Below are 16,244 nucleotides of genomic sequence, written 5' to 3'. Positions count from 1 at the left end.
GTTAGACAAATCACTCATAATTCAACCGTATTCAAATAAAGCGGGAAAATTCTTCGCGATCGACCATATTTTAATATATCAACATGAACAACGGATATTGTAATTTATAAATAAAGCGCTACTTACGGTGTAATTTAAGTAGCGAACGTAACAGCAAATATGTTTTTAAAACATTGGCTTCAATAGGTTTTCTAATAGCTGATTGAAAAATGTTACAATTAAACAAGTTTTTTCCCTAGAAACTTAAATAGATTCAACTATTTTACTTTCAGTTTTGATTTTTTGAAAATTATGTCATAAATTTAGTATCGATTTGCACTGAATCATGCGCAATGTAATAAACTTCCTGTGGTAACGACTCGCCTTGACGATCGAACAGTAAGATCTTTATATCAAATAATTCTGTTTAATTTTACATAACTTAAAGATCAAGTAATCACTTAATTATAAACTATTTCAGCACATACGGTCTTGTTATTGTATAATCTTAAATGTTCGTTTACAGTCTTGTTTAATATTTTGTCAGCATTTTGTGTGTATATATTTATACAATTACCTAGTTTTCATTGATCTGTACATATGGTCGTAAATTATCTATCGTCATTTTTGAAAGTGTACATGCAAGTATTATATAGTGTTCTCCGTAAAATGTATGTAGTTTACTGATTGCATGGGCGGTCCAGGTGAGGGCGTAATGGCCGTAGGCCCACCTTTTTTTTTAGATAAAAACCCAAATACTATCGTAATAAGCTAATTATTGTATGGAATATGGCAATTTGTCATATTCATTCATTAAACATGTCATAATTTTATTTGGTTTCTTTTTATACCATGTTTACAGACTCTCATAATTTCGCCTCCCCTTTATAGAGTCCTGGATCCGCCCTTAAATTTAATAAGTTTATTCAAAATGATCAAGATTAACGATGTTTAATTGTGCAGTATGTGTAAAATTGGTTGCAAAACATCATTTGATTCACATTAAGGATAATGGGACTTCAAAAGAGATATATTTTTTTTTCAGATTTAACGGTACTGTACCTTTTCCTAGAGTTAATATCAATTACTTGGCAACATGATATATTTATCTTTTTTGCAATAATGAGACAATCTTGCCGCGCGATAAATTGAAAACCCGTCTAAAAGAAATTATCCACTAAGCGTTTAACCACTGCAAAAATGGTAATTTCCACACACAAAAAAAAAATTGCTACCCCAGGAAACATGTGATCAGTATGCTAGAATTTCATTCCCACAATATATTTGTCATTTTTGGAGAGACATTTGTTTTTTTAAAAGTATCGTCATTCCAATGGGCAATAATTGTGCCCTCTCCTTGCAATTCTGTTTCTTTTTTCTTATGAATCGGAGTTCCTTCAAAATCTTGTAGGAGACAAAAATGTTAAAGAGGCAAAATATTTTCATTTCACGTATCGGTGTATTGGCGATGTTCTCTCCATTAATAATTCTAGATTTGGAGAAAGATTTCCGTTTATTTGTCTACCAGAACTGGAAATTAAAGAGACTACTAGCTCAGTTTCCTCCGCGTCATTTTTAGACCTTCGCTATGAATTTGACGACAGTAGTCATTTCAGTACAAATATATATAACAAATGAGATTATTTAAATTTTAAAATTACACGGTCTTTCCTTTTAGAATATTCCTTTTGACTACTTCCTTGATACAATCAGTGCGGTAATTGTGTTATAACCCTTCATTGATTCCTTTTTTTTTTCTAAATACCTTTAAAATAGTTCTCTGCTTGGCAATTAATATTTTAAAACATGTTTAATAATGAAGATAAAAAATATTTCCTTCTCTTTTTCGATAAATATTTGATAGCATATTAAATAAAGAGATATTTTATTTGCATTTAATTGTAACTAAAATATAAGAATGCATTGTTCTTAGCTGAAATGATAAATTGAGTAGAGCTCATTGGTACGCTAAATAACAATGTATGTCTGTTTGGGTTCATTAAACATGTCAACAGCAATGGCACCTGCAATGAAATGAGCGTTGAACCACACACATTTGGGAGAGTTAATTAATAGTATATATTAATAACGACAACTAGTAGCGACAAAGGGTATTGGAAATGTATTGTTCCATTCTGTCTTACAATATATTGAATTACAAACATGGTAGTCAACAATCACATGCTCCGAATACAGCTAAAATAAAAGCCCAAGGCGGTACTCATTTTGATTTGAGAAAAAGATCTGCAAATGAAACCACACAATGGTCAGCAGAGTACATTAACATCAATTAAGACCACGCATCCGAACTGTCTTCATTCTTCGAATTTCTTATGGCATTTTAAATACCAAGAAATAAAGAAACACCAACCAATACGAACATTCAGCTCAACGTCAAATGAACACAGACACTTGCAGATGAAAGATTTATCATAGTTGACGACGGCGATGCATAAACAATACTTATATTTTTTACCTCACGAAACCTCACCGATCCTGCTATGTAGATATCATTTATGGAAAAAGAACTTTTTACTATTCAACAAACCAATTTATCTAAACAACACAGGAAAATATTTTTCACGGGAAAGATATGTGAAATCACATGAAACTTACATGATTTTCAAGTGAAATTATTTTATTTTACACGAACAAGACTCGATTCAGCCAAATTTCACGTGAACTCTGTCACAAAGTTTATTTGCTAAATTCAGGTGAAAATCATGTGAAATTCGTGTGAAAATCATGTAAAATAATTTTGCATGTGTAGGACCTTGTTACATGTATTCTACATGCTATAGCTGAAAAACAACTTACTAAAACATATTTTTTGACAATTTTTAAAATCTGGTGTAAAAACCAATCCTAAAGGAATTGATTAACAACGTTTAAGCCCCAGTCTTAATAGATTGTTGTTCTATTCTTAAATGTAAAAAAAATGTTGGAGAAACATAAATACAGTATAATTTTTCCAATACGTAAGGTGAACCACTTAACGAACATTGTCAATGAATAGTGAACAAAACTAATCTCTTCAAATTCACTCGTAAAGGCAGTTCTTTCAAAAATTGGTGAATTACAAGTTAGCATGCAAATAAACGGTTACAAAAAATATTGCGTATTGATTGCGGAGAGGGTTTAATGTATATCTTACTGTAAATAGCAAACAAATATTCCTGTCAACCCTCCTATCAACCTATTAAACAGACAAAGTGGTTTTTAAAAGAATTTGCATAAACTTATATGCTTCTGGTTTATGCACAATTGATAGTGTTCTTATATATATTTTAGTAAGTTAATTTTATTAACATTATTTCTTTACAGTGGCAACTTCTGTTGCAAGTTCTTCTAATGATAATGATGATTTTGCCGACCTACTCCCGATGCCATCTGAGGACTGGGATCTGCATATCTTCCTAAAAGAACTAGCAGATGAAATAGATGACGAAGAATTAAAAACTATGAAGTTTTATTTAAGAGGTCATTGATTATTTAAATAAGCATTCTGTGTCGAACTCCTATTCTGTGTCAAACAATTAATCATTATCTAAACTTTGACCTGTATTTAGCTTGAATGCTATGTCCATATTTTCCAACATTTTTTTTGGATTCGACCTCTGTGGTTGTATCAATCTGCTACCTACGAAGCATTTTAATAAGTTAGCATCCTCGCATATTTTTCTCCAATGTTTTATCTTTAAACAATCCTAATTTCGGGGATTTGATACATCGCATCTACTCAAAAGAACTTGAGATAAAGGATACTACAGACACTGTGAAGTCAGCCTCATATCTTGACCTACAATTAGAAATCGATGGTAAAGGAAAACTATTGACCAAACTTTACGACAAACGTGATGACTTTTCATTCAGAATTGTCAACTTTCCTTTCATCTGTGGCAACATCCCTTAGGCTTCTGCGTATGGAGTGTTCATATCACAACTCATACGTTATGCCAGAGCTTGCCGAAACTACGCAGACTTTTTGTATCGCGCTAGAACTCTAACAAATAGGCTTCTGGAACAGAGTTATGTTGCTACAAGATTGAAGTCATTACTACAGAAGTTTTATGGTCGTCATCATGAACTCGTGGATCGTTATGATGTATCCATCAGCACAATGAAAACTGATTTATTCAACGGGTCATAGTTCACCTTTCCTCGTTTGTCTACCCCGGACTTGACTTTTTATGAGCAACTCGGCGGGTGTTTCTAGAAAAGCAGAGGACGCTTACCCTACCGGTGCACCTGGTCCATGCTCCCAGTTTTTAATGGAGTCCGAGTTGCTCATTTACTTTTGTTATTTTGTATGTATGATTTTAGTTATTTTATGTTCTTTGTTGTGTATGTCTATTTTCCATGTCTGGTCTTTGTCCCTGGATTACATTCTTTTGATTACCGCTATAACCTTGGTTCCCTTGATTACTCTTACATTAAAAAATGGCATTGATATGGTCTGAAAGGATGTCAAAGAATGCCGTTTTCTTTTGAAGATATATAATTACCCTTTAGTTATATCCTTTTGATTATATAAGATAACTCTACAATCATTGGTTACAGAAATCAGGAACATGATCCGTATCAGTAGATATTTGCGAAAAACTCGTTGTTGTATAATGAGGTAGATGAGATATTTTTTTATATCTTGACTTTTTACATTCACTTCTACATTCTTGCTATGTTAACTTAACTGAAATGAAAGGGAATTCATTCCGGCTTTTACTAATAGTACCTGTACCTCAGAATTTATAGTAATACAGTACTCCAGCAATCACCCGTAATTTTGTGGATTGGGATGTTACGAGCAGTTTCTAAATTGATTTAGTTTGAATAATCATTATCTAAACTTTCTTGTTTGTTCTAATTATTGATACTGTAAACCGTGAAATTTAGGCGATTGTTTGGTTAAACAGTAGTCTATCTTTTCGTCATGGGACACTTTAATTCAATTTCGGGGACTATCGCAAATTCAAAACTACGCAAAAGAAGATTTATCGCCAAAAACTGCAAACAAAAAAGACAGCGAGAAAATTTCCCGGTTTAAAGTATCAAACCATGTTGTGGTATTTCGGCCACGGTCGTCAGCAGCTGGTATATTTATAACATTATCTGCGCCGATCGCTGGTGAAGACCATTGTTAAGATATTGAACTAAGAATTTGAAACATAAAAGGACCCATTCGACACAAAAAATGCTTATGCACTTTGAATGTTACAGTGTCACAATTTCTTTTATATCATTATAAGGAAAGTGAAAGGGTATATTATATGAAATAGATTGTGTTATTACTTTTTAAAGGGGCATTTACATGTTTTTATAGGCTTTGGAGGTTCTGGAAAAAAGGTTTTGGAATCCATCAAACATGCAATCGATTTTTTTGAGCATCTACAGCATAGATGTCTGTTGAACAGGAACAACTTACTCTTGCTTCAAGCTCTCATATGGCATTTGAAACGAAAAGACCTTCATGAAAAACTTGTGAAATTCGCCAAAAAAATAGGAAATGCATTGCATTTCTATAACACTAAAGACAAACCAGGTAAAGTCCTTATGAATGTCTAATAAAACTAAATGTATAGATTGTTTTGATATGTTTATAAAACAATTCTATCGGTAATGAAATTTAAAGAAATCTTTAAAACAAACAGGTCAAGTCCAAAAATATTCAAGTTGCAATGGCTGCCATCTGGTAACCTAACCTTTATATTCGTCACCTTTATATTCGTCACACAATACATATTAAAACTTGAATAGTATCCTACAAATCTGTTCCATTTTGCATGGATGACCGAGCTTAATATTCATTAGCAAATATCTAGTATATCATAATAAAGCACTGAAACAAATAAAAGAGTAATTAGAAGAACCAAGATTCTAGCAGAAATCAAACGAATGTAATCCAGGGACAAAGACCATACATGGAAAATAGACAAATACAACAATGAACATAGAGTAACCAAAACAAATTACATACAGAGTAACAAAAATAAATGAGCAACTCGGGCTACCCTTAAAACTTGGAGCATGGATCAGGTGCACCGACAGGACAAGGTCCTTTTATCATAGACCATTATAACAACTATGATCAAAAAACTTCATTTATCATAGTTGTTTAACCTTAGCTATTTTTTTGTTGCACAACTTACATGTATGGCGACAACGTTTTAGATACACCACGCACAGACGAATTACCCTGATTCCGCAGGGTAATTCTATTACTCCTATATTCCAGGCGTATGGCGGATACTTACAGCTTTAACGAGCTACTGCAGATGTTTTTTTTTAAATAAAAAATATAAAAGAATGACTACATTAAAGGTTAAAGATCTGTTTCTTTTACAGTCAATGGATATGAGTTTTTGCACTTCCATATTGCTGGCCAAGAAAAAATGAACCGTAATAAGCTAGAACGATTGAGATCGTTAGTCAGCAGGTTTCTCTGTATACCTCCCCAGTTTGTAGTCAATACAGACATTGAATCGACAAACAGTATCTTGGTTACATTTATGGTACCAGAGGGTTACTCAAACATTATCAGAAGTTTAGACGCCGACGAGAAAGGTTATTTTGCCTCAATGGGGATAGATGTTATAGTCATTAATGAAGAAAAAATTAAAATGTAAAGGTAAATTTTTAAAAAATACTAAAATATCAATGAACATCATTAAATTTACGAAGTTAAATGAATTGAGATTGTAGTTACCACTACAATCATTGGTTCTAGATACCTATAAATACCATTTGTTCCTTTGAAGTGAAAGGTACATTGTCGTTTTTACTGCGTCTGACCTCATTTGCTTTAACTACAAAAGATACAATGTTTCATTTTTTAAACGTACCATAATTAAAAAGATTACTTATGGAACTGCCACACAACAACTTTTTTTCACCGTAAAATAAAATTTGTATTGAGTACGTTGGCAAATGCTGCAGCAATTAAAGAACTTTCCTGTCGAATACATTCGTGGTTTTGGACTAGCAATCAACAACTAACATCGACCATACATTTTAGCAATAATGATCATTTTTCTAAACTTTTCGACTCCTATGGAAAAAACGTTAGGATGTCTTGAAATCTTTTTAAAAAGATGTTTACATAACATAACTTCAATATGGTGTAGGCATTGTCTAAATCGGCGAGCACCGTGAGCTTTACCATACATGTACCGTCTGTGCAAGACTCGTAAAAATAATAGACATTACAAAGAGAGGAGGGATCGACCCGAAAGAAAATTTTTGCTTTGCAAGTGCAATATTTTTTATTTATATTTACGCAAAAAGCAAAATCAATATTTCTAATTAAAAATCTGTCATGTTAGTTCATGGGGGAGTTTTTTTTTCATTAGTGAATAACTTGAACAATTTCCCCCCAATTCCAACCCCATGAGCATACCCCTTTTCCCTCGCTCTCAAAATGGTCAATAACTTTATAGCACTGCAATATTTTACATGTTATGTCCCTTAAGGGTATCTCTAGCAACATCCATTTCAGTTTTGGCCTGTCAGATCAATCTGTACAGATACCGGAAATATTACAATTCTCCAAGGGTGAGGGAATATTTTACACATATCATGTGACGTAAACAAAATTCAAACGACAGCTGCAAATTCCAAAACAGAAAATGATTGCCTTCCCATTCTTAGAAAAACTATGCTTCGATTTTGATAATATAATCGGAGCTATATTTTTTCCGAGGCGGGTGAGGTTCTGGATATTCTGGTTCCCGAGACTACGTTCCAGGTATTAGCTACTAGCAATACACACTCACTCTATTTGTATATGTGTAACATACTGAATATTGCGATCTGGAAACAGTCTAGGTTCTTGACAATAGCAACAGTGGAACAGCGGAGTTACAGGTAGATACATTCACGTGTTTCCCGAACATAACATTCACTTCTTTAAATAAGTAAAACAACTTAGAAAAAGACTTGAAAACTATCAGAAAAGGTGAATTTATTTTTACTGAAACGTAATCTTAACATATATTTTTTTGTTTGTTTGACTGAAGGAAATGATGAATTTTCTCGGTGAGGACAGAAGCTTTTCGTTACTTCTGTGACATGACTATATTTTCGTTAGTGTATTGGAGAACCATAAGGCAAATTTAGAAAATACACGTAATAACGGTAGAGCTCACACCGCTTCGCTCGGCGCTCGCTATTACAATAACGATTACAATAATAGTCTCAGTCAAATATCTATTTCCAATCTAGTGTTAAAAACTGTAAATCTTTTACTAAATCCGGTGTAAAACAGTATTCCTTCTTTATATCTATATATAAATTATAATTTCTTATATCTATATAAAATACATTGTCCAAATTTGACCATGGTCAATATACTTCAGAACCCAAAATATCTCCTTATTTCACATTAAGAACTTCAAAGAGATACATGATGAGTTTCTTTCATTATTCAAGTCGTATTTGTTCTAAAAATTACAATTTAATCGTCAATGTCATATTGTAAGTAAGAAAAACAACACTGCCATCAATGCAATAATATGAAACCTCGTATAAGATTTTTTTTTCACTTTTGAAATTATTTTCTTATTTTTAGCCATGTAAGATTTACTTATCTCACCCTTGGTTGCGATTACACATGCGAAGACATGCAGTAAATTTATAATCTTAACCTTGGGCATCAGAGATCGCTCTGACGTGCATTCCAAATGGTTTTTGTACTTAGTTTATCACACCATTGAAGAGTCGTGAATACTGAACGGAAATGTTGGATTTTTAAAATCTTTTTTTTTGGCATACTGAATACGATCCTGCCAAACATAACCATGTAAACAATCAGACTGCAGTTTTATTCATTCATTTGCCGAGTTAGTTTCGGGATATTTAATATGAAGAATTATATCAGTTGTTATCCATAGTATTTTGATTTCCAGCAAATATTAACAAACTTTTAGTGGCCCAGTATTTGGCTGAATATGAAATTCATATGAAAAACATTTCTTCATATCTTTTTTAAATAATGATCCCTTTGACACACACCATTGCTTTATTTGTAAAAGTTTTGGTTTGCCATAATTGTTGAAAAAAGTAACATAAACGAACTGAAAAGATCCTTATTAGTAGTTCACAATCCTTAACTTCCTTCATTCACGATCAAGATGGAGTACCTGACTTTTATTATCGACCTGTTCATGTTCATTTCGGTCGCTTGAAATTGTGACGAGGGTGAACTATGAAGATCATTTTCAGTGACGTTAATTTTATATTAATTTGATTTATTTAGAGTAAGAAGTAATTGGGATAACAATTATTAGGTATGGTATGAGGGTGTAAGAAGTCTTTCTTAAACTGAAAGTATTTAAAATGTACATAATAGTTTTACTTAATAACCTGAAAGCGATCGCTTCTAGTTTCAGATGACAGCTATGTTGAACAAGAATGTATTACAATGGATTCAGAGATTAAACACCTTTTAGATCAGAAGGCAGAGACAGAAAAAGAAATGGAAGCTCTTCAAGTTCGTCTTCTTCATCAAGAAAAAGTTATTCGAAAAATGCAGAGTAACATGCATAAAATGGAACAAGAGACTCAATGGAGACAGTTCGATGTTACAGGTGCATTAATTCAGCAGTACGTTGAGGCAAAACATATTCCTGAGAAAGGATCGCTACAGGAATTAGCTTTACGAAATGCACAGAAATACTTCCAACATACCTTGAGGAAGGCACAAAAGCTTGGTTATGATTCAAACTTGCTTTGTTTCATCATCGAAGCCAACACAACCTTCATTAGGATGCAGACCAAAAGTTATCATGATGTCATCGTATCTCAGCAAAACGCACGTATAAGAAAGCTACAGCAGGATGTAACAAATGTATGTTACCAAAGAGACAAACTTGCTTACTATATCGGAACTGCAGTATCAAAACCTGTACTGACTGAGAATGAAGAGTTCTTCTTGAAGGTTTTGGGTATGCCCTTTCCATTTCCATTTCTTCCTGGGATGCGACTAAGTAAGTAAATAATTACCCGGTAATAGTGTTTTGGTTTGTGGCTGCAAAGTTTCAATCTGTGTTATTAATCTATTCAAGGTTTATTCTTAAGTTATATCCCATCATTGTATTATGGTTTTAACTAATACGGATCATGTAATTTCTACATTCACTTAAACAAATATAAAGGAAATAGTATGAACATAAAAACAACATCAAGTTCCTGGCTTGGGACAGGCACGTACAATATGTGGCTGAATTGAACAATAATTTTGTGAGCGCTCTACACTCCCACCCCCTGTCATCATCTTGGACTGTGGTGGGAATGTACAATAACAAAACAGACTTTAAAAATCTTTCAAATTCGTATTTAACTAAATAAAAAAAAAACGTAACAAATCGGACAAAAGACAACAAGCTGTACCTACCACGAAAGAGTACTCCTTGTCATGAAATTGGGAAAAAATTGGCTAGTATCCTTGAATTTTGTTCACGGAAAAGTATTTGCTAGTTGATTCTATGGGTAAATCAAAGTCATTGAGTTTTGTGTCTAGAAAATTTTGAAAATATGATTTTTCAATTGAAAAAGTATGACAAAGACATACTTCTACTAAGAAATTACAGGAACAATAACAAAAATAAACGTGTTATCAACAAATATACGATCAACAAGTATGCAATCAAAAAAAGATTATGCCAGAAATATATTAAGGCTAAATATTCCTGTTCTCTTTCGAACTCATCGTCAGTAGTGTTATGAACATTACGTTACATTGCCTGGTTATTAGCTTATAGTTTAATGACCTATCATTTTTACCGATTTTGTACTGAATTAAGCTGCAAATTGTGTTGGAAACTACACAGTGTAATAGGATAAGTGTTACATAAAATCACCAAAATAATACGTACAAAACAACAAAAGTAAATGACCAACTCGGACTGTACTAAAAACTGGGAGCATGGACCAGGTGCACCGGTAGGGTAAGCGTCTGCTTTTTAGCTCACCTGGCCGAAGGTCATGTGAACTATTGCCATCACTTGGCGTCCGTCGTCGTAGTCCGTCGGCGTCCTCGTTAACAATTTTTCAAAACCCTTCTCCTCTGACACTACTTGACCTCACTGCAAAGAACTGATGTGGGAATTTTTGATCCGTCGACAAACATGGCCGAAAAATAAAACATAGGGGTCTGACAGTAGTTTTTTTTTTTTTTTGCATATATCTCCCAAATCATTAGGTTTAGCCAAATCCTGACTAAATGAAAGTGTTTAGCATGATGATATCTATCTTTGGTCGAATTTTCGTGTTAATATGTTTAGTCATATTGGAGTTACTACCTTTTTTCGACTTTTTTAGTTTTTTTTTTTTAATGTTATTACCAAAAATCCTCTCCTCTGACTATATTTGACCAACTGAAACTAAACTTAGTATGAATGTTCCTTGGGGTATCCTGCATAGACTTGTTGTGGGGATTTTGTGTTCATTGAAAAACATAGCCGTTACTAAAATAGAACATAGTGGTCACACAGTTTTTCTCATATATCTCCAAAACTGTCAGGATTAGCTAAGTTCTTTTTATTTCTGAAATTATTCTAATTATAAGGCCTACAAAAGTATCCAGGGATCAAAGTTGTCAGACGACTCCTTGTTAGAGTCATTGCCATTGAAAGGTGAAAAATTGATTTTTTTATAGTTTTTTGTCAATGTCTTGAAAACTATAATAGACAGAATGAAACTTTCAATTGCTGAAATGATCCTTATGATACGACCTACGGAAGTTTGCCGGGATCAAATTTGTTGTACCACTCCTTGTTAGAGTTATTGCATTTGAAAAACCAAAATTACGTTTTTTAGCAGATTTCAGCCAATATCTTGAAAAATGTAATAAATAGAATGAAACTTTCAATTGATGAAATGATTCTTATGATAAGTCCTACTAAATTATTTATTGATTCAAAATTGTAGGAGAGCACCTTATTATAGTTATTGCCATTGAAAGACGAAAAAATGACCAGGTGAGCGACTCAGGCTCCCTGCTGCTCATAAAAAGTCAAGTCCGGGATAGACGAAAGAGGAAAGGAATAAACTAAGTGGCCATGAACTTTTTTGTTGAGAAGGAACATCTCCTATCGAAAACAAGCATTACCTTTAAAACGCATTTTCTCGCTTACTAATACTACATCCGATTTGGTTTTTATTTGATGAATTGTGTGATCATTGTCTTATTCAACAAGTAAGCTTTTTCCAATAATTCAATATGTAAAAGACTACTATTTATACAAAACTGATTAAAATATTCTGGACACCGATGCCTCCAATGGAGCCTTGAATTTTATGTTGCATTCGCTTTTGTTCATTGAAATGCAAGTTTGTTAGCTCCATCAGTTACGTTTTCACAGTTAAGCATCATAAATGCCACGAAATGTCGATTCGAACTCAACATCGACTACGTCGGAAAAATGAAAAAAAAAGTAAAATGATATTTTTCATACAGAACTTCGAAGAGATGAATGATGAGTTTCTTTCATTATTCAAATCGAAATCGTTTATATAGCACCTTCGAAGTATTATTCTGCAAAGTATAATTGTCACTGTTGTATATATCAATTCAGTTACATTGTATGTTTAATGTAGGTTTTAAAGGAACTGAGCAGCATGGCGAAATCGACCTACTGTCCGTGATTGCGCTAATAAAAAAAATGTTCATGCTGATGGAAACATTTGAGCGCTCGATGACAGAAGAAGAAAAAGAATCCATAAAAAATAAATTTGTCGGGTCATCAATACAAGCCTTTAAAGATTCAAAGCTTCCTTTGCTTAGATACATCTGGACAAAGGAAGTTCAGACAAAGGGACAGGAGAAAGCAAATTTAAGTATGTGCATTTTTGAAGTAAATTATTGGACAGAAAAAGGGAAAAACTTAGAAAGCAGTTTTAATGGACTTGAATTAAAGACAAAATATATTTGTTGATAATAGTAACGGTGACGCTGAAAGTTGCACTTCTGCTATTCTTATTATAATATATAATCACCATTCAAGTGACCGTGGGTTAATTAAGAAATAATTTGTGGAAAGGATGGATTTGTACTCATTTTAACATTGGTGCGGCATTTATATTCGATTATTTAACACCGAGCGACATCGAGGTGTTAAATGAGAATATAAATACCAATCCCATGCTGAAATGAGTACAAATCTACCCCGGAAGGATTTTTTTCTAATATAACAAATACGGTAATTTTTGTGACAAAAAATTCCCTAGGCGTAACCAAAATAAGGACTGTTCCGTTTAATTTCCCTCGAATGGAAGTTGGATTAAATTTATATATTTATGTCATGGTATGTGTTAAATGTGTGTATTTATATAATTGATTTCAATTAAATAGCCGTTTAATCATTGGGTAAACGTTTTTAAATGAGTGTTTTGTCTCAAAGCGAAAGCGAAAGAAAAGAAAAGTGCGCAGGTGCTAAAGGTGGGGTTGTACCGACATATACTATTTGACGATATGAATTCATATTAGAATTCGATATTGATATGGCAGCATCTGGCGTAATTTCATCTTTAAATGGTAAACCAAATCTTTTGTTTACATCAAAATACATTCACGATAATTCAAGGGATAACTTATTATATTTCGAATATTTTGAGTAAAAAATCTAGAATTTGACGGTAACAAGTAAAGTAAACTTGCAACGCATAAGAGGAGCTAGTAATCGAATAGAATAGTAGCTACCGTCAAATACATGTATAAACAATTTGCCACATTCTATCGCTGAATTTTGAATTTTGTTCTTACCTTTATTGACGCCCTGAAATTTACGACTTTATCCAGTCCACATTACATTGAATATTGAATTAAGATTTATAATTTACTTGATTTTTACTCATGAAAAAATGTACAGAAATTCATACGTCTTTTCGTAGATGAAATGATGACCAATATCCTTCGCCATATCAAAAGATTAGATATGCTTGAAATTTGGAAAAGAGAAACAGACAGAGAAAGAGAAAGGCGGCCATCTGGGAAACAAGAACAACCCTCACATCATTTCGAAAAAGGGAAACGGTCTACAATTGATAAATCCATGGAAAACAAAGTGGATAAAATTGATGAAAGGCTAGGGCGTATGGAAGATATGTTGAGGAACCTGACTTCAGTGCGAAAAGATTCTTCGGGTTTATTTGATGGTTCATCACCTTTTGGAGAGTCAGGCCCCTTTACAAATAAAAAACTCGGCCAAGACCTCATGTATGAATATTCAAAACTTTTCAAGAACAAACTATTTTGCTATTATTGACCTAGAGGAAAATGAAGCAGTTATTAGAAATATATGGTTCGCTAAAATTTTGTTTGATTTAAAACAAAATCATTTAAAATTTAGGAAATGAATCATTTGATCTCAACTTATATAGGAAAGTCTGGTGATATTGTCTTATCCATTTGTTCATGACGGCAAATAATTATTTCAGTTAACCAGGAAAGTGCAATATGAAACATTATTTTTTACAAAATATACACAATGAATTTAAAATATTAGCCGATGACTGAAAACTAAATGTTTTTACTGTAAATCGTCTGTCTATATATTATAATTTTAATTCGTAGACACGGAGGGTCATTCGTGCACCCCACAATTAAGCTGATCAACTTAAAAATAATTTTCAATACCTCTATAACTCTTATTACCGAATCCATTTTTCACCAAAGAATATTCTCTGATTCTTTATCGGTATAAGCCTATATTTGTACCCCACTGACACAAAAAGCCAAGAGTTTTGTGACTCGATTGTTTGCGTCAAAGTTTTCAAAGGACATCACGTGTAAAGAAACTAAATATATATGTGTCATCATGTAGCCAAATATCCTTGCCTTCTAATCGTACCACAAAAGTTGGTTAGAGTTTTGGATTAAAAATGAAAACACCTATCCCACCGCAAAATCGCTTAAGTTGGCATATTTGTCAATGTCAAAACCCATAGAGTATTAATGCTTTATTATTGAATGAGTTATTTGATATTTTCTGTTTAGTACTATCAAAATTGTTACATCTGGGGTTCTGTTGATGACCTGATGTGATGTTAATACTCAGAATTTATACAAAAAAAATGCAAAATATGGGATTTTTGGTTTTCCCATAAAATTCTCATAAATTCAACTCTTCTAGTTATTATTTGTGGAGTAGAATACCCTAGGCGTTTTGACATAGAAAAATACTCTAGAGGTTTTGACATTGAAAACATGTCAATTTAAGCGATTGTTCATTTTACTCTAAAACACTAAGTGTTACTGCAACTTTTTTATATTATTGGAAAGCTGAGATATTTGGCTGTCAATTTACTTCGTTTTCTTTAGTTTTGTTTTGTTTCGTTTTTGTTTTTGTTTTTGTTTTTGTTTTTGTTTTGTTTTGTTTTTTTTTGGGGGGATGTTTGTTTGTTTCTTTGTTTTTGTTGTTGTTGATTATTTTTTATAATTTAGATTTTGATTTTATTGTAATCTAATTATATAACCTAGTGTATATGAAAGAGCTATCATACTTAAGATTATATAAGGTGCAATTAGCACTTTAGTGGTCGCTTTCTTTCCAGTCTGTATTTTAAATAACTACTTTTAAGCTATAGCTACGTATACAGTACATTGAATAAGCTGTAACATTTATATATATTAAATGTGCAAATTTGCTCACTTGTGTAAATTCAAACCCGGAAACTGTTCTTGCCTACGTCAAATTTGTACATATATTCTAATATGACGTGCTTCAAAGCTCTTTAAACCACAACCAAGGTAAAAAGTATTAAAAACTTGACAAACATTATGTTTCTCTAACTTTTGCCTGGAGCACTGTATTGTGACCCTTCATGAACAAAAGTACGGTTTTGTCTCAATTACACACGCATTCATATCCTCCACAAAAAGTTTTAAGGGTCACTTAGTTTTTTTTCTAATATTCAGAATTTGAATTTCCACCATTACAACATTGATTTTAAATACTCTTAAACTGTCATTTGTTTTTAAGATAATTGTTTTTAATGTTATAGTGATTAATTTATAGACTATTTTACCTATCTGCTGATAATAATAAAATTAAATTTATTGAACTTTCTATAGTGGCCCTTAATATTTTTGTGGAGTATATAACAATCTACTTTTGTACTATTCCTGCCTGTGCACCTGGTCCATGCTCCCAGTTTTTAGTGGAATCCGAGTTGCTCATTTGCTTTTGTTACTTTGTATGTATGATTTTAGTTACTTTATGTTCTTTGTTCTGTATGTCTGTTTTACATGTCTGGTCTTTATCACTGGATTA

The 16,244-nt window shown here is 32.6% G+C and overlaps 1 protein-coding gene across 1 annotated transcript; it reads left to right on the top strand.

Annotated features, from left to right (window-relative positions):
* Window positions 1-317: 317 nt before the first annotated feature.
* Window positions 318-15,749, top strand: LOC148607340 (uncharacterized). The gene is made up of 8 exons (XM_088543519.1): window positions 318-378; window positions 3,304-3,459; window positions 5,300-5,518; window positions 6,322-6,598; window positions 8,543-8,546; window positions 9,344-9,959; window positions 12,571-12,810; window positions 13,864-15,749. Coding segments are annotated over exons 1-8 (1,887 nt in total). The 5' UTR covers window positions 318-377; the 3' UTR covers window positions 14,238-15,749.
* Window positions 15,750-16,244: the final 495 nt, after the last annotated feature.

This window comes from Perna viridis, chromosome 9, assembly GCF_037379345.1.
Source record: "Perna viridis isolate PV_CMFRI_1.1 ecotype Kerala chromosome 9, ASM3737934v1, whole genome shotgun sequence".
Lineage (NCBI taxonomy): Eukaryota > Metazoa > Mollusca > Bivalvia > Mytilida > Mytilidae > Perna > Perna viridis.
The sequence above is the reverse complement of the archived record's forward strand: the minus strand, read 5'-3'. Positions and strand labels throughout refer to the sequence as shown.

Excerpts from the sequence above, each read along its gene's own strand:
- LOC148607340 (XM_088543519.1), top strand. Across the intron at positions 5,519-6,321 it reads TAACACTAAAGACAAACCAG|TCAATGGATATGAGTTTTTG; the intron begins GTAAAGTCCTTA and ends TTTCTTTTACAG. Across the intron at positions 12,811-13,863 it reads ACAGGAGAAAGCAAATTTAA|ATGAAATGATGACCAATATC; the intron begins GTATGTGCATTT and ends GTCTTTTCGTAG.